Source organism: Fusarium fujikuroi, chromosome FFUJ_chr11 (assembly GCF_900079805.1).
Source record: "Fusarium fujikuroi IMI 58289 draft genome, chromosome FFUJ_chr11".
Taxonomy (NCBI): domain Eukaryota; kingdom Fungi; phylum Ascomycota; class Sordariomycetes; order Hypocreales; family Nectriaceae; genus Fusarium; species Fusarium fujikuroi.
In genome coordinates this window covers 2,174,422-2,200,540 of record NC_036632.1, presented here as the reverse complement: position 1 = coordinate 2,200,540, position 26,119 = coordinate 2,174,422, and the positions used below count along the sequence as shown (strand labels likewise).

General features: G+C 45.5%; 10 protein-coding genes; 6 read left to right on the top strand and 4 right to left on the bottom strand.

The window, feature by feature from the left end:
* Positions 1-2: 2 nt before the first annotated feature.
* Positions 3-2,090, bottom strand: FFUJ_12058 (uncharacterized protein; the record flags this gene model as incomplete). XM_023571026.1 has 3 exons in its annotated part: positions 3-1,621; positions 1,682-1,775; positions 1,833-2,090. 3 exons carry the CDS (start codon positions 2,088-2,090, stop codon positions 3-5), a joined length of 1,971 nt encoding a protein of 656 aa, XP_023438046.1.
* A 471-nt stretch (positions 2,091-2,561) lies between these two features.
* FFUJ_12057 (related to allantoate permease) lies at positions 2,562-4,182 on the bottom strand (the record flags this gene model as incomplete). XM_023571025.1 has 4 exons in its annotated part: positions 2,562-3,002; positions 3,063-3,155; positions 3,211-3,931; positions 3,980-4,182. The coding sequence occupies 4 exons, from the start codon at positions 4,180-4,182 to the stop codon at positions 2,562-2,564; spliced, it is 1,458 nt and encodes a 485-aa protein (XP_023438045.1).
* A 654-nt stretch (positions 4,183-4,836) lies between these two features.
* Positions 4,837-5,739, top strand: FFUJ_12056 (related to D-arabinitol 2-dehydrogenase; the record flags this gene model as incomplete). Its single annotated transcript, XM_023571024.1, has 1 exon — positions 4,837-5,739. One exon carries the CDS (start codon positions 4,837-4,839, stop codon positions 5,737-5,739), a length of 903 nt encoding a protein of 300 aa, XP_023438044.1.
* Positions 5,740-5,921: 182 nt separating this feature from the next.
* On the bottom strand, positions 5,922-8,036 carry FFUJ_12055 (uncharacterized protein; the record flags this gene model as incomplete). XM_023571023.1 has 3 exons in its annotated part: positions 5,922-6,049; positions 6,095-7,884; positions 7,957-8,036. The coding sequence occupies 3 exons, from the start codon at positions 8,034-8,036 to the stop codon at positions 5,922-5,924; spliced, it is 1,998 nt and encodes a 665-aa protein (XP_023438043.1).
* A 535-nt stretch (positions 8,037-8,571) lies between these two features.
* FFUJ_12054 (transketolase family protein) lies at positions 8,572-10,993 on the bottom strand (the record flags this gene model as incomplete). XM_023571022.1 has 5 exons in its annotated part: positions 8,572-9,489; positions 9,545-10,062; positions 10,113-10,595; positions 10,645-10,754; positions 10,803-10,993. The coding sequence occupies 5 exons, from the start codon at positions 10,991-10,993 to the stop codon at positions 8,572-8,574; spliced, it is 2,220 nt and encodes a 739-aa protein (XP_023438042.1).
* Positions 10,994-11,444: 451 nt separating this feature from the next.
* On the top strand, positions 11,445-12,438 carry FFUJ_12053 (related to fructose-bisphosphate aldolase; the record flags this gene model as incomplete). XM_023571021.1 has 3 exons in its annotated part: positions 11,445-11,539; positions 11,599-11,978; positions 12,044-12,438. 3 exons carry the CDS (start codon positions 11,445-11,447, stop codon positions 12,436-12,438), a joined length of 870 nt encoding a protein of 289 aa, XP_023438041.1.
* A 647-nt stretch (positions 12,439-13,085) lies between these two features.
* FFUJ_12052 (transketolase family protein) lies at positions 13,086-14,910 on the top strand (the record flags this gene model as incomplete). XM_023571020.1 has 4 exons in its annotated part: positions 13,086-13,219; positions 13,277-13,386; positions 13,449-13,871; positions 13,928-14,910. The coding sequence occupies 4 exons, from the start codon at positions 13,086-13,088 to the stop codon at positions 14,908-14,910; spliced, it is 1,650 nt and encodes a 549-aa protein (XP_023438040.1).
* A 1,933-nt stretch (positions 14,911-16,843) lies between these two features.
* Positions 16,844-18,995, top strand: FFUJ_12051 (related to short chain 3-hydroxyacyl-CoA dehydrogenase; the record flags this gene model as incomplete). XM_023571019.1 has 5 exons in its annotated part: positions 16,844-17,392; positions 17,491-17,750; positions 17,892-18,453; positions 18,489-18,850; positions 18,902-18,995. The coding sequence occupies 5 exons, from the start codon at positions 16,844-16,846 to the stop codon at positions 18,993-18,995; spliced, it is 1,827 nt and encodes a 608-aa protein (XP_023438039.1).
* A 3,131-nt stretch (positions 18,996-22,126) lies between these two features.
* FFUJ_12050 (uncharacterized protein) lies at positions 22,127-23,017 on the top strand (the record flags this gene model as incomplete). Its single annotated transcript, XM_023571017.1, has 1 exon — positions 22,127-23,017. One exon carries the CDS (start codon positions 22,127-22,129, stop codon positions 23,015-23,017), a length of 891 nt encoding a protein of 296 aa, XP_023438038.1.
* Positions 23,018-24,063: 1,046 nt separating this feature from the next.
* On the top strand, positions 24,064-25,716 carry FFUJ_12049 (uncharacterized protein; the record flags this gene model as incomplete). XM_023571016.1 is given in 6 exon segments in its annotated part: positions 24,064-24,317; positions 24,410-24,749; positions 24,817-25,147; positions 25,156-25,163; positions 25,226-25,478; positions 25,544-25,716. Coding segments are annotated over 6 exon segments (1,359 nt in total).
* Between the last annotated feature and the right edge of the window lie 403 nt (positions 25,717-26,119).

Sequence of the window (26,119 nt, the reverse complement as noted above, 5' to 3'; positions counted from 1 at the left end):
ATCTACTCGTAATACGTATTCCAATGCAGCTGAACCACATCCTCGTTATTCGCTGGTGCTGTAAATCCAACACGGCCTGAAGGGCTATCTTGCCTTACATTTCCCAACTTGATGGTCACATTCTTAAGTAAACGGGAGCGCTCAAGTCCATCTAGCATTGACGCCTTCTGCAAATCCTTCTCGCAACGATTGTCTAGAGTGATGATTGACAATGTTCCTAAAGCATCTGGCACTAGCGTGATAGCTCGAAGAATTGCCCCAGAGAGAGATATAACAAAGACAATAAGACAGATAATTAGCATGGTTGTAAACCACGCCTTGTTGCACACAAGTATGTTTTCGGATAATCTCGTCTCTGCGGTATGGGTTGATGTGGCGAAGTATTGTTCTTTTTCAGTTACCGGCATAGTACCTACAATGACGGACGGTTCGATACCAGCAAGAAACAAAGTGTTGAACAACTGAGATAATCTCTCTTGAAACTTTGCTCTACCGATGCTAGTAACATCTTCGTAAAATACGCCGTCGGGTGGAATAGCCGTTGTGTCATTCGGAGAGAGTATGAACCCTAAAAGAGGGACTAAAGCGCGAACGCTATTCATACGGAAGGCCGAGGTCATCGCAATCAAAAAGTTTGAGGGTATGTTGGAATAGCCTTTTTCAAAGCCGGTGAAGTTGCGAGTGTTCCATGGATCGTGAGGTTTCCCATCTGACGAAAAGAGGTTACTGAAGTGACTTGGGTCTGGCTTATTGGGTGACAAGCGCACTTCGATTGGAGAACAGGACCCATCAAGGCAATCATATTTTACGTCCACATACGTCGTATGTAGAGTGCAATCAATGTGTGCAAAGGTCTTGGCAGAGGCTGACTCCCAAATGACCCTACGAGCCTCCCGTGGCTTGAACCACTGAGAACAGCCCCAGTCACAACTGGCCATAGTTATTTGGAAGCCGTTGGCCACGATAGATCCATCGTCTCCCACAAACTTGTGATAATGTAGCCATGTATTATCGGGATTTTCAAGTGAAGGAGGGTCGGCCGTAAAGTTGGTCCATGAGGGTGCTTTGTACCCCTCGATGGGCGGCTGTTCGTGCTCCCTGGGACTGGTATGAAAAGTCGGACAATCCAGATACATGTAGGATGTATTGAGTGTAAATGATGTCTGCTCAACTGGTAATTCTCGGTCGAATGGAATACCTATAAGAGATGAAAATGTTATGCCGGTATCATTGTCTGGGATTTTGATCCATCGATGGTCTTGATAATTGTCAAAGGCTTCGACCATTGGTATACGTAAGTTACCCCAAATATCTTGCGGCTTATTATAGAGCTTTCTTGACGCGATCAGCGAGGATGCAAAGAGGGTGTGTGTCAACATTGGATAGTGGTTGCTGCTGCCGGCTTCCCATGACGACATTGGGTCTAAAGCATAGAATTGATGATTTGTCTTGGTAACTCTAGTCCCTTGCCGCAAGACTCGAAGTGATGCTTGGCCACCAACTGGAGAAAGTGCCCATAGCACGACAAGACTAATGGCGACGAGATTGAGGTTTCTTAATTGGATCTGTGTGATGATGGCTCCTATCAGAGTAGTACTACCAGAAAGTGTTTCAACATGACCTACAAACTGGCGTCAGAGGCTTGAGGATTAAGTACCGGGATGGCATATAAAATACTTACCTATAGTAGAGCCTTTCTGCAGTTCCCATGTTGCAAGAGCCTTCAATGCGCGACCAACGATAGCAGCAAAGAGAATAGGGAAGATAGTTGGGCCCTTCAATGGTATTAACACTGTACCTACGACCATACCAAAATATAACCTATAGCTTACATAGAAAGTGACATTAAGTAAGAATTGTGCTCGTGAGTCCTCGGTGAGAATGTGGCCATTGCTTGTTATTGCCAGATGGGCAAAAACGATAAATGTTATGATGCAAAGAATAAGTAATAAATCAAGAGAAAGACCTAGCCAACTTAATCTTGGCTTTTGCGCTTCTTTCCGTTGTAGAGGGATTAGAGGGTCCCATTTCTGCTGATTCTTTCCAGTTCGAAAAATGTTCAGCATTTCAAGACAGAATTTAGAGGGCATGGCGGCCTGGAGTTTGTTGTTACAGAAATTTGCGAGATACATAAAACAGCTTCTTCTTCTTCTTCTTCTTCTTAATAAGCCAGCTTTTAAGAGCTTTTTGTCATTACCCGCCATAAGAATAACCTCAGTAAAGCATAGGTGCGGATAGAACAGCCCCCTATTGCGGGGCATATGGTTTTAATTTACTGGCTTGTTGATGCCACTTTCAGTTCAGACGGACATGGTTTCTTTGATTTTTCGCTGCAACATGCTCAATTCGGCGCAGAATAGCTGCACAACCCCGGCTGCTAATTTCAGAAAGCCTTGCCAAGACATCTAAAACACACTAAATAATAACATCCAATGGGAAACCATCCATTTCTGAGGGCTGAAGATCATAAAGGACTCTTGCTCACTTGTCAAACAGTAATTAATCCTTAGCTGAGTTACTAGTTTAGACTCCTATATCTTGCATACCACTTGACTCTTTACTCATGGCTTCAACCGTCGGACAAGAACATGCATAACAATATAAACGCAAACGCCAAAGCCAAGCATACCAGAAATAACACCAAAGCCCATAAGATACTTCGGTGCATCATCAGAGGGGAACAGGTAGGCGCCATAGATTTGTGCAAGGTTACCCAGAGCGTTCATGAGCGCTAGCGCAACAGCTCGAACCTCGGCGTCCATAGACCCGAATGTTGAGGCTGCAAAGCTCAGTGATATAGCATTGGATGCCCACAGTCCTGCAGCCATGAGAACAAGTAGCGCATACCGGGCGGTGAAGTTGTAGACCACACAAACTGCAATTGATGTTATCATTGAGAAGCTGAGCCATCCGGCGATGATGAGACCGCGGTAGTTCGAGATCCTGTCGGCGAAGTAGCCGCTGATGGCGGTACACACGAATGCAACAGCGTAAATTGGAACCTAATTCAAGACTGGTTAGCTTGGCCTCAACTTTTCCTCAGCCCTTGGATGTCCTCTTACCGTCATATATTGCGCTTGAACAGTGCTGCTGTAGCCAAGGCCGTGGACTAAGGTGGGGTAAAAGTAAGAAAGGGTCGAGGAACCGACAATGACCTGAATAGAGTCAGTACGTTTCAATGAACAAAGTATTATCAGTGCAAAAGCATACCATGTAGCCAAAGATAAAACCCCAAGTCCGCCAATCTCGCAACGCAAGGACAAGCGACTGTATCTTGCCGACGTTTTCGCCCTGGCCCCTTACGGTAACACTATCCTCCTGGAGTCTAGCAATTGCGATCGCTCGCTCACGGTCTGTCAGGTGCTTGGTATTGACTGGGAAGTCAAGAAGCAAAAACGCGGCAATGATGGCCCAACCAATGGTAGCCACGCCCTCCACGATGAAAAGCCAGCGCCACCCCCGAATCCCATGGGCGCCCTCAAGGCCGCCGGTAATGGCGCCTGCAAGAAGGCCACCAAAGGCCCCGGACAAGATAGCAGCTGACATAAAGACCGCAAATCGCTTTGACTGCTCAGTTCGCTTATACCAGGATGAGAAGATAAGTAGGATGCCTGGAGCAAAGCCTGATTCCATGACACCGACAAAGACTCGGAGGATGATGAGATGGTGGTAGCTCTGAACGACAGACATGATGCATGTGAGCACACCCCAGATAATCATGATTGCAGGGAGGTATAAAGACGGTCGGGTCCGAACCAAGATCATGTTGGACGGCGGTTCAAAGATAACATAACCAACTGACAATGTTAGCTGATTAGTCCTGGAGTGACGGGCGAGAACCTTACCGAAGAAGACGACGAGAATAATACTGTACTGGGACGAGGTGAGCTTAAGATCATCAGCCATGCCGGCGATCTTTGCGTTTCCGATGCTGGAACATGATTAGAGCCACTCGTGTCGTTACATAAGGTTGACTCACTTGGTTCGGTCCATATACGAGAGTAAGTACATGAGCCAAATATTCGGCAGGAGAAACATGTCGATCTTACGGACAAGTTTCTTCTCTTCCTCTGCAGTCCAGGTGACGGCTTGGGTTATTTCGACATGCTCGGTGACTTGACCGGGACCTTCGAGAAAGTCTTTCTGGTCGACAGCCTCGGTACTAGTCTTGGATGCTGCCATGTTGCCGGGTTTGAAACTATCATGGAAACCTAGGTGGTGCAAAGATGATCATCAATCAACTTATTTTCGATTGCTCGGGTGGTTGATTGCATTGGATCAAATTGAGGAGTTGTGGTGGCAATCGGCAAACTTATAGAACACAGCACACAATAAAAGTTGTGTTTGACCCAGTAACGGATATTGCCGTTGGAAAGACCATCCTCTGTGCGGGGACGGGAGACTAATTCCCCATGGGGGACGGGGGAGTCGAATCTCGTTACGGAAGTTATGGAGACGCTGAGACGGATGATGCATGACGTCGAGGCGAAGGCTGCCCTCGAAGCGAACATGGATGGTGTCGTTACGAGGGCCTACCATGCCAAGGATGCGTGATGAATGTAACCTTGTTACCTCGTCTCGGTGGCCTCGCGTGCCAAGTCTTTTGAGACTATCCGTATCTTCATCGGGATGCTTGGCTGATCCATTGTTCCTGTGGCAAGATTTTCGTTCTATTCTACGCATAAGAACAAGACGCGTAGCGTTCCGCCTACTTGGACGAGTTCTATTTAGCCCCCTCCTACCACTCGAACAATAAAGACCATTTTCCATTACTTCCAGACAAGTTTATACGTTTTGAGCAACCCAGCTACACATACAATAAACAAAATCTATACAATGTCTCCCAGCGCACTCGATACGCCTACCATTGTCCCTAGCAATGGGGACACCGCCCCATTCCCAATACCAATACCAGGCACACCTACCGAGACCTCACCGACATTTCTCAGCACCCAGCCAGGCCCTGACCACCACTGGAGAGTAACATTGAAGGACAAGGTCATCGCCATCACCGGCGCCAACAGGGGTATTGGTCTAGGCATCGCAGAGGTCTGTCTAGCCAACGAAGCTGCCGCCGTCTTTAGCCTGGACCTCTTCGAGCCTGGCGACGAGTTTCTCGCCCTTCATGCCGCCAACCCGAAGCGACTCGGCTATATACACTGCGATGTCACCTCCGAGGAGAGTATTACATCAGCTATCGATGCTATCATCTCCAAGCGAGGCGCCATCCATGGCCTCGTCGCCAACGCCGGCATGACGAAACACCAGCCGGCACTCGATTTTGACCGCACCCAGCTGGATAAGCTTTTCAACCTCAATGTATTCGGTGCATACTTCTGTGCTACGACTGTCGCACGGCGGTTCATTGAACTAGGCATCAAAGGATCCATCGTCTTCACAGCATCCATGACCTCGTACCGTCCAAACCGCGCAGCGCCCTCGGCCCCGTACGGAGCCACCAAGGGTGCTGTACGTAATATGGCACATACGCTAGCCATGGAGTGGGCTAAACACGGCATCCGAGTTAATTCTATCTCGCCCGGCTTTGTTAAGACGGCTATGACTTACTTTGTAGACCAGGCGCCTGATTGGGATCTCAAGATGCAGTATTATGGTGGTATGCCGAGGCTTGCTGATCCGAAGGAACTCGGGGGTGCATATGTATACTTACTCTCTGACGGGGCTTCATACACGACTGGTATTGATATCCCGGTTGCTGGAATTGTCGGGGCATGGTGAGAGGTTAGAACTAGGGCCCATTGATAGATCTAGATTCATGCACGGTAACAACAAAAGAGTGAGAGGGACCAATTTCCCCCGGTTTAACCAGATTATCGGAATCTCTGTTTGAAGTTGCAGATGTAACCAGCTTGGACAACAACACCCACAAGCCGGCTTTACAGTAGTCGTAGAACAACATGTTATTCTTGCCACATGCGCTTAAGATCCGCTACTAGCCCTGCAGCGGGGAACTTACTAATCTCCAACATCCTATCCAAAGTATCAAGGAGTGCAGCCTGCTTCTCTGGCATCTGCACACACTGGCCGACTAGACCGGTCAGTCAGCGATTCATAACAGGGATGCGCCGCTTACCAGCAAATATAGCCTGGACATTGACAAAGGCCATCGCAGGCTCGCCCTTTTGGCAGGTATTTGCGATGCTGCAAACCATATGGAGGCTTTCGTTAAGGGCTTTTTGACGTTGACGGTATGCGTTGAGACCGCCGGTCGAAGGCTGGTTTAGTAGTACGATAGCCTTGGAAAAGTGATACATCTGCATGGCACCGGCGTGGTTGGGCGGGTGAAACCATATGGGCTGGAACCTTGTCTGAGACTCGGAGGTTGAGGATGCCCGGTTTATGATGTTGGGTTCCGTCGTGACCATTACTGGCTTGTACGAGGGAGGAAGGACACGATACCAATTTTCGAGGGCTTGAAGAAGTCTATCACCATGCTCAATCTTCTGTTGTATATCTTGACTAGGCGAGGTCTTGTCCAGAGCTGCAAACTCGACGCACTTGGCACATATGTAGACCATTCTCGTAGCAAGCTCGTCAGAATCGAGATCTTCGAGCCTCTTCTTAGGGCGCCAGATAGTAAGGGTCGGCCTCCCGGCTCGGAAAGCTGCCCATATATCTTGTCTAAGCCACGCCCACCACACAGCTCGTCTCAGCCCGTCAACCGACTCGCCGTCGTTGTCTTGAGAACGTTGGATCCAGAAAGCACCTCGTAGGTGGCGTTCCCAATTGCCGCTTGTCGAAGTCCCACCAGCGTCAAACATTTCATATGTGCTGATCATTATAGCCGTGGCCAATATCTCGTGGGATTCTGCATACGACGGATAGAGTAGAGTATGCGAAAGATACTGGAGGGTCTCGTAGTAGTACCGTGTGGCCATGTGCGCAGGTATTTGACTCTGTTCTGCTTGTTGGCTACTGCCTGTAGTTCCCTCTGGCGACGATGAGCTACCTTCGCTCGAGGTTCCGCCATGACTCTGTGGCTGCCCTACTTTGACGCCAAGAGACATGTGTTTCGCTGCGACTGCAAGTATTGCCTTCAATAGCCCCGAGTTGCGTAGCGCGAGGTGAGGTACGACATTGGTAAAATGACGCGCTTGATCAAATAGATCGAGTATCGGTCCAACTATCTCAGTGTAGTAACGAAAGAAGCGAAGGTCGGCTGGCGAGAGCTGGATGCTCTCCAAGGTGTTCCATGGTTTGTCGGCCGCGTCGTTATCAACCACGGATACTCCGAGACCGCTACCGTGACGGTCTTGTGTATAGGAATCGGTGTCGATAGATCTCGGGACGGGTGACTGCCGACGGGAGAGTGTGCTCTCATCAAAGTTCCATCGTGGTTCGCCATTTGAAGCATTGTTTAACCGTTGGATTTGAGAGATGGCATCCTGCGCTAGGAGGTCGTACCATTCGAAGGGCGAGATGTTGAGTAGCGATACTTGGCTCCTAGCTAACGGAGACGCAGCAAGGTCAAAGTCTATATTGGGTAAAATTCCATCACTAGTTTTCTCTGACTGGTCGTCTTGGGGAGTGTCGCCGGAGTCGTGGAGCTGGAATGTGCCAGAAGGTTCGACTAGGACTTGGAAGTCATCTTGGTAGCTGGTTGTTCCCTCAATGCTGGGTCGGTCATTCTCAGCATCACGTGTTTGGTGAGCAGCGCTTAAGCCACCAGTTTCGCTGTTTTCTGTGTAGGATGCTCCAGGGATTGTATCGCCACGAACGTCGGCTTCTTCGGGGGTGTCCTGATCCGCTTGCACAAGTCCACGTTGCGGCTGCCCATAAGTGCATTCTCGAGCGGATTTGGAACACTGGATACAGCTGGGTTTGCCTTCGTCACACTTGACGCGTCTTCTTCTACACGTGAGACTGTAGGGTAGTGTCAGCGGTATCAAGGCCTAGGTTAGCTAGTTGAGTGGTAGTAAGTAAATGAACACCTACCAGCCCGTTGAAGTTCTCAAGCCGCGAGCCCTGGACGGTCTATGGCGGCGAAATCGTCTGGAGTTGTTGTTTGTATCCATTGACAAACGATGGATTATGGCAAATTGTCTGGGTCTCGTCTCGAGGGCATCAGCTCTATTTATTCATAAAACTTGGGACGAGTTGGGCGTAGCGTTGAAGTTACCCCGCATTCCTCCACTAACGTAAACCAAATTCGATCATAAGTTACCATGGGATGGAGATCCAGAAACTAAGCATCCGGCCGTCCCCAGTATCACTGCTTAGATTGCCTTGTCAATAAAATGTGATGAGAAGGTTTAGGTAAATTTAGGATAACTTGGGCAGGCTTAGTATAGCCTTAGTGAGTCTTGACATCACTGCTACCCTAAATATAGATCAGATCCTATATGACGAGATCCCATTCTGCGAAGAGTCTCTCACTCTAACATGATTATAGTACGGTTTTTTGTTCCCTGCTTGTACCTTTATAGTTTAGCGCAATAGGGCAAGGAAGACCGCCAGAGCCAGAGGAAGACTTCAAATGCTTTGCTATCTTTGTTCTTAAGTACAAAAGCGAAACAATCAAGCAGGATAACAAACAATAATGACCAACTCTTAATACTCAAGTCCGACTCCCAAGCTGCCATTGAGATCTCTAAAATCACCCCTCAGTGTCTCAATCCCATCCCTCTTAAACTCCTCTACCAGATCCCTAATCTTAGTTGCAATGTTATGGGGCTGGAATCCAAAATATTCATAAGTCGCCTTTGATGGAAGGCTCTTTCCGAATCGCCTCATGGACATGGATGCATCAGCGTACCGCTCCCATCCATTCGCGGCATAAGCCTCAATGACGACGGTAGGCTTTCCGGAGCGAGGCTTTAGCACCGACTGCTTGTACTGTCGCGATTGTGACTCAAAGAGTCTAGGACAGGGAAACGAAACCACTCTTGACTTGATGCCGTGCTCCTTGAGAAGCACATCCTTAGCCTGCATCGTGAGACCCATCTCGGAACCAACTCCAATGAGCGTCACGTCGAAGTCATCACCGTCAGCCTCGACGAAAACATACGCGCCCATACTCACGCCCTCACGTGAAGAGTGCCGTGGGAACTGCGTCAGGTTCTGTCGTGACAGAGAGATGATGGTTGGTGTCTCAGTGGCCTGGATGGCAGCGATGAAAGCACCCGCCACCTCCTCAGAGTCACATGGACGAATGTACAAGGTATTTGGCATGGCACGGTAAAGAGCTGGCAGCGCGATTGGCTGATGCGTCGGTCCATCCTCGCCGGTTCCAATGCTGTCGTGGGTAGCGATGTGAATCTGCTGGAGTCCCTGAAGGGCTGCCATTCGAACAGCTGGGGCGGCATACAGATAGAACATGAAGAATGAACTTGTCATTGGGATAAAGGTGCCCTTGTTAAATGCGGCTAGGCCGTTGGAGATGGCACACATGGCGTGCTCGCGGATACCGTAGTGGATATAGCGGCCACTGTAGTTTCCGTTGAGACCGCAGGCGGTTCGTAGATCAGGCTACATGTGCGTTAGCAATTCTTCTCAATACTCTCTGTCCTTCTTTTGCACTCACCGATTGGAAGTCGACCTTGTTGTTGAAGGCCACATGGCACGAAGGAGTCAGGTCTGCGGTTCCAACCAAAAAGGATTTGATCCTCTCTCCGAGGATATTGGTTACAATACCTGCTGACTTTCGCGATGACGTTGGCTCAACTGGAAGCTCTGACCTGCTGGGGATGCACTTTGTCCAGTCATCCGGCATTTTCCCAGAGACGCGAAGGCCGAATTCCGTTCCAAGGACAGGATCCTCTTGCTTATATCTCTGAACGATCTGAAGCCACTCGGCCTCGTAGGCATCACCACGAACACGAACATCTGTGAACAGGTCATAGACATCTTGCGGGATGTGGAAATGCTCATTGAGGTCTAGACCGAACGACTTCTTGATGTTGGCCACATCGTCGGCCCCGAGGGCTGCTCCGTGTGTCTTTGCGCTACCAGCTGCAGTAGATCCGAAGCCGATAGTTGTTCGAATGTTGATAAAAGTCGGCTTGTCACTTGATCGGGCAGCGATGAGGGCGTTGACGATACCTGAATATCATGAGTTGAAGCGTATTCAAGGGGGACACGTGTGAACATACCAGCCACGTCTGAATCTCCGTCAAAGACATTCAGGACATTCCAACCGGTAGCCTCCATCTTTGCATTGATATCCTCAGTATTGGCGACATCAGCGGTGCCATCACAGGTAATAGAGTTATTGTCGTAAATAATGCAAAGGTTGTTTAGTCTCCAATGGCCAGCGAGGGAGACTGCCTCTAGCCCAACACCCTCCTGGAGGCAGGCATCACCGATCATGCACCACGTCATGTTGTTCACTAGTTCGAACCCTGGCTTGTTATATGTCGCGGCAAGGTTCTTAGTTGCCATGGCGAGACCAACTGCGTTAGCGACTCCTTGGCCAAGGGGGCCCGTCGTAACCTCAACGCCCTCATTTTCGATTTCTGGATGGCCGGGACAGAGGGAATCGGTCTTTGTCGAGTGATATGACTTGAGCTGCTCGAGGGTCATGCTCTTAACACCGACAAGGTGCATGAACAGATATTGCCACAGACAGGCATGCCCTTGATCTTGGTCAGAGAGTCTCACTGCGAGTTGGTGGATATGACATACCATTGGACAAAACGAAGCGGTCACGGTTAAAGTACTCGCAATTGTTGGGAGAGTACCTCATGACGTACTTGTAGAGGGCAATGCCAATGGCTGCCATGCCCATAGCGGACCTGAAGAGTCAGTGTCGTGATCGGGACTACACAGAAGCAAGCTCTTACCCTGGGTGACCACCATTGAACTGCTGGCAAAGGTCCGCGATGAAAGCTCTAAACACCTTCAAAACCCTATCGTGCTTCTCTGAGCTCTCGAGTTTGAAGCCAGCAGTGCTGGTGGTGCCATTTTTGGGGAGGGACTTAACGAGAATCTTCTCAACAGAAGCCCTCTCGTTCAGTTCTAGCGTTGGAGCCATGGTGTATCGGCGATTGGGAATCGTTGTTTGATGATATTGAGATGTTGTGAATTTGGAGCTGGAAACTCATCGCCAGCTGCCAGCTTAGATATACTTGGGCATTGTAATACGATCATTGTTTGACCAAGGCGAGCTTCAGTTGTGTAGTTGGCGACCAGATTCATGCACTTCGAGACGATCCCGAATTCAGTTCCAATAGGACTTTCTGCTGTGGTATACGTGTGCGATAAGGCAGCGTGAGCAGCGTGAAAGGAAATGACCTCGCTTCGAGGTGATGGTGCTCTCGTCTCGAGGACAGCCCCACCCTCGGTTTACGCCAGCACGTATCGAGGATAAGCATTACGGAAGCCCAGGGTCTTGATCCCCGTGAGTGTCGTATTAAAAAGTAATGGGAGAATTTCGGTATCTGATCATTCTTCCACTCATCCGTGAGCAAGAAGAAACGGCAGAAATGGATTCCTGGCTGGAAGTTCAGAAGCAGAACCGCACCCTGCAAATCCTCCGCTCAGCAGCCGAGGGCAGGTATGGTGTTTTGGCCATAATTTGGTGGGTACTCCTAGTTCGGATTGAAATGAGCTATTCTCATGCACAATTTAATTCTCCAGTTACAACATCGAGCACCTGACGGCGCTAGTTCGCGCTGCCGAAGCCAAGAGGTCACCTCTTATTCTTCTGCTCTTCCCCTCAACTGTCAAACAGTTCCCGACTTTGGGATGGGCAGCAGCAGCAGCAGTCAAGTCAGCAACAGTACCGCTGTCGCTCCATCTAGACCATGCGCAGGACGAAGCGCAGATCCGAGAAATTGCTGCCACTTTGCCGTTTGATTCAATTATGGTGGATATGAGCCATTACGACCACGATGCCAACTTAGAAAAGACAAAGCTTTTGACAAGGATTTGCCATGATCACGGCATCGCTGTTGAGGCTGAAAGTGGTCGCATCAACGGGGGAGAAGAGGGGATTGCCGACACGGGATCTCTGGAGGGTAAGTAAAGCGATACCAAGCCAATACCTACACGAGGAAGCTGGATACTGATGGTTTATCATAAGCAATGTTCACCACGCCCAGAGAAGTTGAAGACTTTCTAGCAGCCGGAATCGACCTTCTTGCGCCGAGCATAGGTAACATACACGGTGACTACGGCCCAGCGGGTCCTCAACTCGATTTTGATCGTTTATCCAGCGTCAACACCCAGGTCAACAGTCGCGTGATAATGGCGCTCCACGGCACAAACGACTTTACGCCTGAGATTATGCAACGATGCATTCAGAGCGGTGCAGTTAAATTAAACATCAATAAGCTTATCCTAGAGAGTTGGAATACGTATGTTAGAGAGCATGCCCAAGAGCCACTGATGCAGCTCATGGATGGCGGTATGGCTGTGCTCCAAGCCGAGGTTGAGCGGTGGATGGTTATCTGTGGAAGTAGCGGGAAAACACAGTAGGATATGGTGGTTTCTTTCCACGGCAAAAACAACATTATGAATCTAGCTCTTCGTAACCTGCATGCATGTCGGTGTGAGACTTGATCAATGAGGCCGATACTTTGAACCCCGCCAAACCCTATGCTATTTCCCCGGCAATGATGGCATCGGCCAGATATGTCAGGGCCGAGGACCTTTAACGAATTAAAACTGCCTTAAAAGAGCCATCTCAGAGCTTATGAGGGGCAAAGTGCGGCGAATTTTTGACCCTTCCCTCTCACACGAGCCCGGCTTCAGATTTAGCCTCCGACGAGTACCTCACCACCCCTGGTCAGTCATTAGTAAGAGCTCAACTGGCGACTGGCCTCGTTGCGAGCTCACCTCGAAGCGAGGTTCGCCCCATGCTTCTTTGCTTTGATCAATTAAATTTGCGCGTTGACCTGACGACTGTCATGAGCATGGGAAGTTTGACACTCAAAGGTGACAAGTGACGAGCCTGTCAACGGTGTGAACTAAACTGGTTTGATGGACAAGTGATACAAGAGACTGTATAATGGATAGATAGATCATAAATGGGAGAAGCAGACCACCAGATTACCATTCTACTCTTGACTACTGGTTTTTTTTCACTTCCCACAGTTCTCTTGTGTTTTGACTATAACCCCATGATGCATCAAACTCCCACTGAAGCCTCAGGTAGTTTTCGGGCCAGTGGTAGCTCCTCTGATGAGCTTCAAGAGCTCGATAGATCGTTGAAGCTGCTCACTGGTCTCATTTCGCAATCAAAGAAAGAAGGATATGAGTAAGTCCCATCGCAAAGGTAACAGCTTGGATGACGTTTATCTAATTACTCATGTAGATCCTCCAGGTTGAAGGCTTCTATTGGAACAGCTCTGTTCAAGTACGTGATGAGATATGCACCAGAAGACAGCCACTACTTTAATCGAGATCGTTTAGTCGTGTCAGGACGTAGGTTCCATTGCCAGGGTTAGCTAGCTGTTTTCCTGCACCAACTCACATGCCTCCTATAGATTATGCTGGCAGATGGAAAGGCTTATTTGAGCATCTCATCGCAGCACAAGGCATCATCGTCAGCCTTCCAAATATTGCCAGCGACCTTCCCGGAACAATTCACACTCACAGTGACTCAAATAAAGCAATCGAGGGTGCTATAGGCCAGGCAGTTGCATTTAAAAGCCTTATGATGCTCTACAACAAACCAGATCTGGAGCTTCTAGACAACATGATTTGGTGCATCATCGATGATCCCAAGTTTCAGCAGGGCAGTGCTCTAGATGCAGTCGCTCTTGCCGGCAGTTGGAAGCTCAGCAATCTCTGTGTAATTCATGATAGCACGTATGACTCAATGAGCGATAGTCTTCAAGTCAAAAACTTCAAGAGGCATGGCTGGAAAGTACTTGAACTGGTAAATGACGAGAACTTTACTATCGCCAGTAAGTTCTGCCAGTGTGCCCCACGATGATTGAACCACTCTCTAATACAAGCAAAGCCCTATATATGGCCCTCAACTACTCAAGAAGAAGCGATTCGCCGACTTTGATCAGTATTCAACTGCCGAATCGCCCCTTGTCCCACGAAGTAGACTCTTATCTTAACAACAATGCTCCGCTCTACCTCTCGCAGGAGCTTTACGATATCTTTCTAGATGTATTCAAGAAGAGTAAGCTCTACGAAGCCGATTGGCTAGTGAGGGTAAAGAAATACAGGGAGCTGTACCCAACGCTTGCTCGGGAGTTCTGGTACCACGTTGCAGGCAGGGCAGCAACCATTACTCAACATCAACCTGCACTCACTAGCCCGATACCTCTGCCGATACCTCCCTTATCAGCTGATCAGTGGTCCCGGATAAGGGAACGCAGATCCTTCAGAGGTGATGACTTGTCACAGCGGCCAAACAGGCGTTCGAGGCCAGGGAGGACAAAGCCCGAAGCATTTCACATCCGACCCTGCGACGCCGAAGAAGCTGCAGGCGCTTTTCTCGTGACCATCAGATCAAGCAAGATACCAACAACAATTTTCCTGCCGCAGAATGGTGCCACCAGCTTTACAGATCACTCGTCCCGTCTAGGTGTGACACATGGAGCTTACACGTTCTCCAAATGTCACGACGAGGACTTTGACTTGACTCTCATAGCCGCCGGAGTTGTTATTCACTATGCAATGGGCACACAAGAGCTCCTCATACGGGAATATGGTTTGAAAGCCAAAATAGTGTCATGTCCCTGCCTTAGGCTATTCCAGCTGCAGACAGAGGAGTATAGGAAATCTGTCCTTTGGCCGCAGAGCAGGAAACCGACCGTGGCAATTGACTTTGGGAATAGCCAGGGGTGGAAGCCCTATGCAGACGCATTAATGTTATTGGAAGACGGCGCGAATGTAGAGACAGAGGCTAATATGCCTAAGAGGATTGGGCGCAGGATCAGAGATTTCGTTCAAGAGTTTAAAGAGCGAAATTCCTTTCAAGTTGAATGAATTAAGCATATGTTAACTCTGACTTTTTGCTGATAAGGGTCCGCTACCCTCAAGGGAATCTTCTCAATTTGCATGACGTCTTAGTGAGACATGACGGATCAAGGAATCTTGTTGTTAGTATTCCAGGATCTTTTGGCGGCGCTCGCCGGGTAGGTACAGTCCCGGGCAAAAGTCCTGACACATTTCGGGTCTACCCCCGCTTTTTATAAAATAATAACACAGATACAATAACTTTATTATATTATTTTAATAAAATAAAATGCCTAAATTAAGGCAAGATATATATTATTCTCTTTATATAAGAATAAGGTTTATAATAATATATAAATTAGAAGTTTAGGTATAGGAAATCGCAAATAAAAAGAGGTTAACTTAATATACAATCTATAGGATCATTTAATGCAATTAATAATAAAAGTTAGCTAAAGATAATTAACAATCTAAAAGGCCTTAAATCTTATTTAATTAAGATAAAACTTATATTAAAATACTTATTAGAAATAACCCTTTTATTTTATATTAAGAAATTATTAATTAGGTATAATTACATTACTTAAGAAGAATAATTAGTTACTGGCTTCTTAATAAGGATATATAATATAAACTTACACTTTAATGCCCATTTCTTAATAAAGAATATACTTAATTAAAGAAAGAATTCTATAATAAATACTATTATAAAGATAAATCTTTTTAATACAGTTAGTAGTTTTCTAATAAGGTTATAATTAACTATATAGATAGTAACTATATTAAGTAATTATTTTATAGATCTATATATCTAGACCCTCCTTTTATAGAAGTATATTTTAATAATACTATAAGGCAAAAGACTTTATAGAGATAAGGTATAACCTTATAGATAACCTTTAAGATACTTATAGATATTCTTTAGTGCAATTAACTATAATAAACTGTCTTAAATTATCCTTTTACTAAACAATCCTAACTTTAAGAGAGAGGGCATAATAGGCTAATATATTCTATTCTATTTTTAGTCCTATTTTCCTAACCTTATTAAAAAAGGAGAGACTTTTTAATACAATAATACCTATACCTTTACTTACTAGAAAGTTTAAGATTAGCTATACCTTTAGGCAAGAAGATATAAGATATCTTTAATAAACTGGCCGCTATATAGCCTTAATCTTAACCCTATTAAAAATCTATAGAAAGTCCTAAAAGCCTAGATTTATAAATAATATCCTAAAATTGCAGCTTATTTAAAGTTAACTAAAGCCATTAAAAGGCTTATAATAGCTATAGAGAAGCTATAATCTAAGATTAAAGATAATATAGTTAAAAATGTAATTAAATCGATCCTAGACTGACTAAATAAGTATTATAATATAAATAGATATTATACTAAATATTAAGCTATACTTCTAGAATCTCCTTTTAATTCTCTATAAATTAATATATATTTTATTAAAATTAAATAAATATTGCCCAGTTAATTATAGAGTGAAATAGCTATATGCAATTAAGGTGGTTAAGGTAATATTGAAATGTGTCGGGACTTTTGCCGACCCACTGTAGATAAGATCAGCATCGACTGGCGCTAATGCAGTCGCCGAGGTCTTCCGAGGTGGGCTTACGTCCCGACAGCTACGGTCGTGGTAATAAACTTACTGATCCCCAGGGATACACATTTATAATTTATTAGGTCCCTTTTCGGCACATAACACACTGCAGCTGAATTTGACGCTCTAAGCATTCCCTCAGGCCACCAAGGTTCTGTGTCCTCCTAGCACTGAACTGACCTCCTACCCCACAATTCTCGGCTGGTGAAGGAGGGGGCGTGGATTAAGCAAAAGTTCAACTTGGGAGACTGGTTGCAGTGTGGGCCGTTTCTTTACTCGTAGCTTTTGAGAACCATGACGGAATACGAGAAGCAATATTCGTAGATAGAGGGGATGAACTTTTCCTCGCTATGTCTAAAAGGGAATGTCTAGAAAGTATATATATGTTTAACAAGAACCCTCCTGGCCAGACCTTTGCTTCTGCATTTCTGCCAATCCCTCTGCCAACAATGACCTGGTCGCCGCCTAAAGATTACACGTCCCGACCCATCACCGTCCTGGGCGGCGGTGTCTTGGGGCGTAGAATCGCTGCTTGTTTTGCAAGTGTCGGATGGCACGTTATTATCCGCGATCCATCTGAAAAGTCGAGGTCAGATGCAATTGCCTACATCGACGCAAACATCACAGACTATCTCACCATATCCCATGGCGAAAAAGGATCATGGGAGGCTACCGATGACTTTGGTGCCGCTGTCAAGGACGCCTGGCTTGTCTTTGAGGCTGTGCCGGAAATATTGAGTCTCAAGGAGGATACCTTCCTTGCCCTTGAGCAGCAATCGCCCGCTGATTGTATCCTGGCCTCTAACAGCTCATCCTTTATGTCAAGAGAGCTTTTGGGAACAGTCAATGAATCTACCAAGGCTCGCGTTCTCAACACACATTTCATGATGCCTCCCCAGGTATGTTTATACTAGCTGAGAGATTGCGATCCTGGCCAGTAGGCCATCATTTTGAAAACGAGATTCGCATTCTAAAGAGAACCTCTACTAATTTTTAGGCCCTTATCGTGGATTTTATGACTTCCGGAAGCACCGCTAGCAAGATCTTCCCTTTCCTCTCGAAAGAAATGATAAAATGCGGGCTCAAGCCTGTTACCGCCAAGAAGGAGTCATCGGGCCTCATTTTCAACCGCATTTGGGCATCTATCAAGCGCGAAGTGCTGATGGTCATCGCCGAAGGCGTTGCTGACCCTCAGACTATTGACCAAGTCTGGATGGATATGTACCAGTCACCAACTGGCCCCTGCACCATGATGGGGTACGTCTGTTCCATTATACCCTCAATCCATGATATAGAAAATAGTCACTAACATCCGTCTTAGTAACTTTATCCCCCTCCTCATCCCTTTGGTATCTTTTCTTATTCGTACATGAGTTCTGACAGGGGTCGTATAGACAGTGTTGGTCTCGATACCGTCGAGCACATCGAGGAGAACTATGTTGAGAAGCGAGGCTTACCTGACACCACCTTGAAGTGGCTGCACGAGAATTACGTCGCCAAGGGAAAACTTGGAAATAAATCCGATCAAGGTGGACTATATCCTGTGCCCGCAGCAGGAGAAAAGACCAAGCTCCTGGTCCTCAACTTCTACCAAGGTGCAAGCCCTGGGGAGCTGACGGCCGAGACTTACCTTTCTAGTGGCCAGATCCTGGAGTTCTCGGTTGAGAATAAGAACGCTCGTCCGAACGCGCTGGTCTCTGGACAAACTATCCCAGATGGCATCGATGTGTGCGGTGATAGAATGTACTGGACTTGCATGGGCTACCCTCCTAACAATGATGGAGCTGTGTATAGCGCTAAGTTGGACGGCAGCGATATCCGTACCGTTGTCCCTCGCGGTCGCGTCCATACTCCTAAGCAGCTTCACATCAGCCAGGGAAGCAAGAAGATCTACTTCTGTGACCGCGAAGGGCTGCGCATTCATCGATGCAACCTTGACGGATCAGAGCATGAGATTCTTGTTCAGACAGGGGATTTCGCTCAAGAGTTGACAAGGCCGCAGACCAGACCAACTGGCCTGTCGGCATCACCGTGTCCGAAAACCTGGGTAAGGTGTTCTGGACTCAGAAAGGTCCGTCCAAGGGCAACGATGGGAGGATCTTCTCTACTAGTACCGATATACCTGAAGGCAGTGACGCGTCGTCGCGCAGGGACATTGAGCTGATTGCCAAAGGCTTACCGGAACCAATTGACCTTGAGTTCGACGAGGATAATGGGGTGCTCTACTGGACTGACCGAGGCGAGATGCCGCTGGGTAACACGCTGAACAAGAAAACAATAGTTGGACAGCCACCGGCCGCTGAGAGCAAGTTCGGAAGACAGATTATTGCTCAAGGGTTCGGGGAGGCGATTGGCCTGTGACTGGACAAGAAACGCGATTGCATTTATGTTGCTAACTTGGCGGGAAGGCTGTGGCAGTGCGAGACTGTTCCTGGACCTAAGAAGAAGATTTACGAGTCCGCTGGGCATTCGTATACTGGCCTTGCTCTAGTTCGTGACTGAGCGGAGTGGCGCAGATGGCAAGCAGCAGCAAAGTAGCTTAGTTTGATAGTCTCTGAGGTATATACAGTATTCCCTGGCTATGTGTTATTTATCTCTGTTCATGTACATCCTGATTCGCCCGAGCCATTAAGAAGTCAATTGACTCAAAGCAACGCTGCGCCGTCTCATTCTTCTGCGCGAGCTTTTCCAGCAAGCCGTGTGCCTTGAATGCTGCTTGCGTGGCATCCCTTACGGTGGTGGAATAGGGACTGCCCAGCACGAAGAAGATCAAAGAGCTAGCTGCGAATGCTAGTGAGGAGATGTAAAACCAAATGGACTCATGGAGGAGTCCTTGATCATCCAGGCGTTGGAGTAACCTACGATGTCAAATAAGTTAGACAAAGGGTCTTCATCACAAAATGATAAAGAGACAAGACAAATTGTGGGCGTTCTGATTAAGAGAAAACAATAGGAAGCTCTTACCATACAGTTTGCATGGCTGCAGTAATACATTGCGAACCATATGCATATCCCTCCATGCAGAAGCTCTGATCGTCCGCTTTGCGGGTCAGATGATGCAGGAATGGCCGGTGAAGTGCCATCTGTGTTATCGCATACGTATGACATTGACTGGCGAATGCCCCGTGATAGGTCTCGGATCCGTCGAAGGAAGACAACAAGTCGTCCCCGGGTCCGACAAGCGTATCAACAGCGTCTGGGGGGGGGGGGGGGTTGACTCGCATCAGCTTGTGGATTTGCCTCTAAGAGACCCACGGATGAAGTTGAGTGCTCATTGTTGTGTCGAGTCGAACCCGCCAATTGCGCCTCCAACTCCGCTGCCCTAGACTCAAGATGGCGAATGTAGTCGACCGGCCTGGCCCGCGCAGTCGTATTTCCATAGGTACAACTACTCAGTAACGAGAGAATTAGCCACGGGTAGATAATTCATCAGGCTCGCTGATATCAAGGGGCATAGCTGGGTAGATAGAGTGTCCGTCTCACACGATGGTACTTGCATGGCAGCGCTGACAGGGTTGTTCGCCAGAGCACTTGAGTTTGCGCCGTTTACAGCTATCGCAAGCTGACACTACCGTCCTTGTGCGCGGCAGTAATCCGCTGGGTCTCAGCTCGGTAGCCATAATCCCGCCAAGATTCCGAGTCATAAAGAACACAATCCAAAAATTAACCGAGTATGTTTATCAATATTATGCAAGGCTACGTCAGCATAGATCCATCCGGGGGTCTGGGGTTATGGGCATGTGACTGTGGCTACAGTAGGCTACAGCATTGGGTGTAGACAAGAGCTGAAATATAGTTGATTCTAACCTAGAAGATCAGGATTGACTGTTTGCGGCTAGACGACCTAAGGGGACTTAATATGGGGCATACTGCATAAGCGAGATCGCGCTTGTGCATGTTTGAGGTTAGCCTGCTCTCGGCCTCCTCGGCGAGTGCATTAGGGCGCCGGAGATCCTCAGACGATGACATCGTCTAATACCGTATGGTTGGAAGTTGCGCCTCGCTGAGACATAAGGAGACTCCCACCATTTATCGTTTTGAATCCTATTTCTTCAGCTGCTGTTCATCTCTAAAACGCAGGGATTTTATCAACACCAAAGCTCAACCTTTATTCATCGACACAGATTGCTCTCTAAAGATGGTTTCGCTTACTGCCCGCATTTTCCAGTTCTAAAATTATACTCTAAAAGTCTATAAACGCTACCCTGCCAACCGGTTATCCACTACTATAAAAGTTAACTTAACTAATTTCTTTAAATATCTATAACTTTAATAAAAGATATTATAAAAAAATAGAATTTTATCTATTATATATATAAGCCGCTAAAAAAACTATAAATTTATAGATATTATAAAAGCTTTTATTATTTAGGCTATAAAAAGTAAGAGGTTATATTAAGATATTATAATTAAGGCTAGATATTTATTAGCTGCAATCTTTAATATCTTTTAATATTAAAAAACTTATTAAACCTTAAATAAAAAAAGTTATTTTAGGCATCCTAAAAAACTTATAGTTTAATAAATTTAATATATATTAATTATACTTAAATATAACTATAGAATTATATATAAATTACTAGTTAATTATCTAAATAGTAAAATCTTATAAATAATAATATATTAAATTATTAAGTATTATTATAGTTATAAATAAAGGGCTATATAGTAAATACTACTATTTAAAGAAATTACTTCTTAATAGCTTTTTTAATATTAAGCTTAAAGGGAAGATATTAAAGAATTACTAAAAGTATATTATTTTAAAGTTTATAAATAGATATCACTTAAGAATCTTTTATTTAATTTTTAGTACCTTTAGACTATTTTTAGCAATAAATTATTAATTTAATTATAACCTAATTATAAATAAAGTTAGGTATTCTAAAAGCCTTATAAAAAGTTTATAAAGGAATTAATTAATATAATAGTTTATAGAAAGTTATAATTATCTATTATAGTCTAGAGAGTAATTTAAAGAGGCAGTAAGTCTAATATTATTATTATAATCTGCAATTAGACTATATAAAAAAAAGGATATACTTCTATAAGTTATATATAGACTTTAGAGAAAGATTTACTTTCTATTTAGACCGGTTTTTACTATTTTTAATAAAATAATATTTATATATATATATTAAAAGCTATAATAAACTAGCTATTAGAAAATAGTATTTTCTAAATTAACTAGCCTACTTATAGTCCTAATCTTAACCTAATTAAATATATTTAAAAGTAATTAAAGTTAAATATCTATAAGATATTTCCTTAATTAAACCTCTTAAAAAATAATAAGGTTAATAGAGTAAAGTTAATTAAATATATTAAGTTAGTATAGACAGTAATTATATTACAGTAAATTAACTATCTAATTAATTTACTTCCCTACTAACTTAATGCCTATATTTATGCCTAGAGATAGTATATAAAATATTAAATAGAAAAATTAAGGCTTTAAAATAATATACTTTTTATTATTATTAGATTTAAATTAAATTAAATATATATAAGTAAAGATATTCCTATTAAATGGATTAAGTTACTATAGGGTAGGGTATTTACAGACTTTTGGAGCATAATTTTACCTAGTATGGATTCGCCGCAGTCAGACACAGTTCCTGACCGCGCGCAACATGCGTGAGCATATCCAAGCACAATACATCCGCCCGCAGAGCTTCTCGCCACCCCAGACCCTCGGTTCCGACATCACCATTGAGCGCGTTGATGTAAACAACTGGCCCCTGTACCGCATTTCCTCCTCGCCATTCTCCTCGGAAAAAGGAGATGAGACCAACCGCCCTGCGATGCTGTACTGCCATGGCGGCGCCTTCGTCAATGAAATTGTATCTCAGCATTACAAGCTTGTGGCGCAGATTGCTAGGGACACCGGGCTTGACGTACTCGTCCCCATCTACCCTCTCATCCCTCGACCCACGGCCACTGCTCAGCAAATCGTCGGGGGACTGCACGAGATCATGGCCCGAATCAAGCAGCCCGTTGTCAGCATCGGCGGTGACTCGGCGGGAGGCAATTTGGCAATGTTGCTCGCGCAACATCTCGTGCGCATGCAATCAGATCTAATATCACGGGTCAGATCACTCGTTCTGATCTCGCCTGCGCTGGATGGTACCTTCAGCCACCCCAAGATCAAAAGATTGCGATCCAATGACCCGTGGCTTAGCCCCGAAGGTTTACACGTTGTCTCGGATATGTTCAGTGGGGGTTTAGCAGCTTCAGATCCCAGAATAAGCCCGCTCTTTGGCGACATTGTAGACTTGCCTCCAATCTTGCTCCTCTCCGGAACACATGACATGCTATGCGCAGACGCAAGACGTCTCAGTGCTCGGTTCCGTAACGGCGGTATATCCTCAGATATGAATGACTGGATGGCAGGGAGTGTTGAGTTGAAAAGGTTTAAGTATGTTGAGGTAGAGGAGATGATTCACGTATGGCCGCTTATGCCGTCACCGGAAGGCGCAGAAGCACGAAAGATAATAGTAGAGTTTATCAGAAAGTATCTATAATTATAAGGTAGTAGTTAACTGAATACCCGAGAAGCCTTAGTCCTACCGATTGATAATCAATCATTAATAGATCTCAGTGCTGCGCCGCTCCTAAATGGCTATTTAGAGTATCCTGACTTGCGCAGGTACAAGGGGGCGGGCCGTCCAGAATTTCACATGCTGTAACCCCAATTCCCTTCCTGAACGTGCCAGAACTTCTCAAAAATTCCAAGGTCAGCCTCCTGGAGAACTTGAGCTAAATGAATCCTGGTATGGAGTATGGCAATAAGCATTCCTAGGCAACAGTAAGGGCAATAAGTATTTTACCTGGATGTGTTATTTTAGTGTTCTTTACCTTTATGACGTGGATGCTAGAGCCTGTTTTGACCACTTAACCTTATTACAGGCAATAAATATAGACATAAGAGTTATATTATTTATAAAAGTATTATATTATTAGTTATAAACTAAAGTTATACTATTTAAAGAAAGAACTATAAAGAACACCTTACTTTATTTCTATTATTATAATTAAGTATTAAATATAAAAAAGATTCCTTTTATATATATTAAAAAAGAGCTTAAAATACTTTATTTTAATTAAATACTTTATTTAATTTAAATCTTATTTAAATAATAAATTAGTAATATAAAATCAATTTTTTTTTTAATTTATTATATAAGTATCTCAAAGTGTTATGTATAATTAATAATAAAAACAATAATGTATATACTAAAGAAGTAGTAATATCAGCTAAGTTTAATACCCCTTTAACTACATATTCCTTTTGAAAGAGGTTATTCTATTCCCGCAATACTGTTTCTCCACTCTGCTCCTTCCTCTCATCCTCGGTCTTTGTCTTCACATCAAATAAATCGATAAACAGGCACCTCTTACCAACCGGGACCCCCGACGATCCATGGGTGCATGTATATCCAAGCAGTTACAGGCTAGATACTAAAGTGATTAGTCAGCATGGTATCGCCTTCTCTTCCAATCGCAGCCCAAAGAAAAAGGCAGAGGGTAGAGAGTGTCTATCCACGGCGACGTGCTGTTATGGCTTGTAATGTCTGCCGTGGCCGCAAAAGCAAATGTGACAGCGGCCGGCCATCATGCAGTTTCTGCCTGGAAACTGGCGCGACATGTATCTACGAAGATCAACGTTCTAATTACTCCAAGTTCGTTTGAGAACTTTACGCCCGATATGCCGCATGGTTCGCTAACAACCAGTACCAGTTTCGATGCAGCAAGTGTACATATCATAGACAGGTTGGATAGTTTGGAGCGGCACTTGGAAGAACGCCCAGGGAACATACCAAGGTTTGTCATTCCTTATCACTTTCCAATCAGTGCCCATCCTCGATACAGGAAGTGGTGGTTAACTCGGTAAGCCAATGCGAAAAAAGCCACAGATCTCATTCTTCTGCTCAACCCATGCTCATTCAGTATCCTGTGATGGAGAGCATACTTGAGTGGCCAGTATTTGAAAGCCTTACGTCTTTAAGGAAAGGTCAGTCATTAGCAATAACTGACTCGGACTCGGCGGGTCACAATCCCTCACCAGGCAATCCAGCAGAGCAGAATCCCGAGAATCGGGAGGTTGAGCATGATTTCGATATCGAATATGCCATTCACATGTTCTTACAAAACGTTCATTCGAAAAATCCAATACTAGATTCTCGCGTCTTGGCCGAAGCAGTTTGTCGCTGCTCGGCAAATGGCTTCGACACAAGTAGAGAGTCTGCTCTTGTGGTAAATTTTGATTCCAAGATCTTAAAGGCTGACGAGAAACTGACTTTTATTTTCTCCTTTTCTGCAGATTATTGCTTGCGCTCTAGGACTCCGCTCGTCACCATTTGTACCGTCCCGAAACACGCAACATGTGCCGCAAGATACATCAAATGACCAGGCTGAGCATTTGTTCCGCAGGGGCAATCAGATTTTAGCCTTACAACCGCCCTCTCTCTTGGCAACCCAATGTCGATTCTTTTGTGGTGTATACGAAATGTTTTGCATTCGCCCTGTTGCCGCTTGGCTACATTTCAGTCAAGCAAGCCTTCAGCTCAAACTTTACATCCATTCAAGAACCTTTTCGTATCCACTTCACCCATCTGTGGATAGTGGGCTACTACAAAGACTATACTGGTCGTGTATGCAGTCAGAATGGTAAGTCGTGCCAGTTTTACTATTCCCCTACTGTTGCTCCCATGTCTTCTTGATCCTTACAGCATAATATCAGTGAACTATCGAATGAGCTGCGAACTACGACTGTCGGGCTCGACCAACTAGCCTTCCCGTATGCATTTCCACAGCCCCCAGCTCAAAATGAATCATCGACCGCTTTAGACTCCGGGGGCAACGCGGGGCAACTAAAAAACTGGATGTATTATCTCTCTGAAACTTCCCTGCGCAGAGTGGGTAGCGAGATCATCAGCACAATGTATAGTAAAGAACCCGGGAATTGGAAAGAGGATATCCCTGGTATGTGTGTTCGAGCACAGCAGCTCCTGGATAAGCTTGATGCCTGGTAATATAACGATCTATAGAGGTCACAAACGTTCCAGACTGGCTAACAGAGTTGCAAGGATGGATAACCTGCCCAGTGAGCTACAAGTCACTCTGCCGATCTCTGAATCGTCAAATGAGCTGGGGTTACACGTTCGAAGCAGATATCTCCTCTATCGTTCCTGGGCTCTTCGGCCTCTGCTCTACATCATGATACATGCCCCTCAGTCCGACTTACTACAACATAGATCAACCGTGGAGCCACTGGCATACGACTGCTTGCTTAGCTGCATTGACTCCATCAATGACGTTACCTATCACCATCGGCATCATGGCACGTGGTATACCTTGCGTGTGGTAGCCAGTGCTGCTCTCTCGATAAAGGCGGCCTCAAGAGTTAATACTATGAATCTTCCGCCAGGGTGGAAAGATGAATTGAGAAAGGCATTTTGCATATTGGAAAGTTGGAGCCCTGAGGCTAGAGATTTGCGCGCAAGTCTAGAAATCATCAATTCTGCATAGTTAGCTTGCGACAGTTTTACTTGAATTGGTATGTCTCTCCATTTACTCAGAAGCTGATAGCTATCTCCAAACCAGTACCTCTGCAGATGACTATC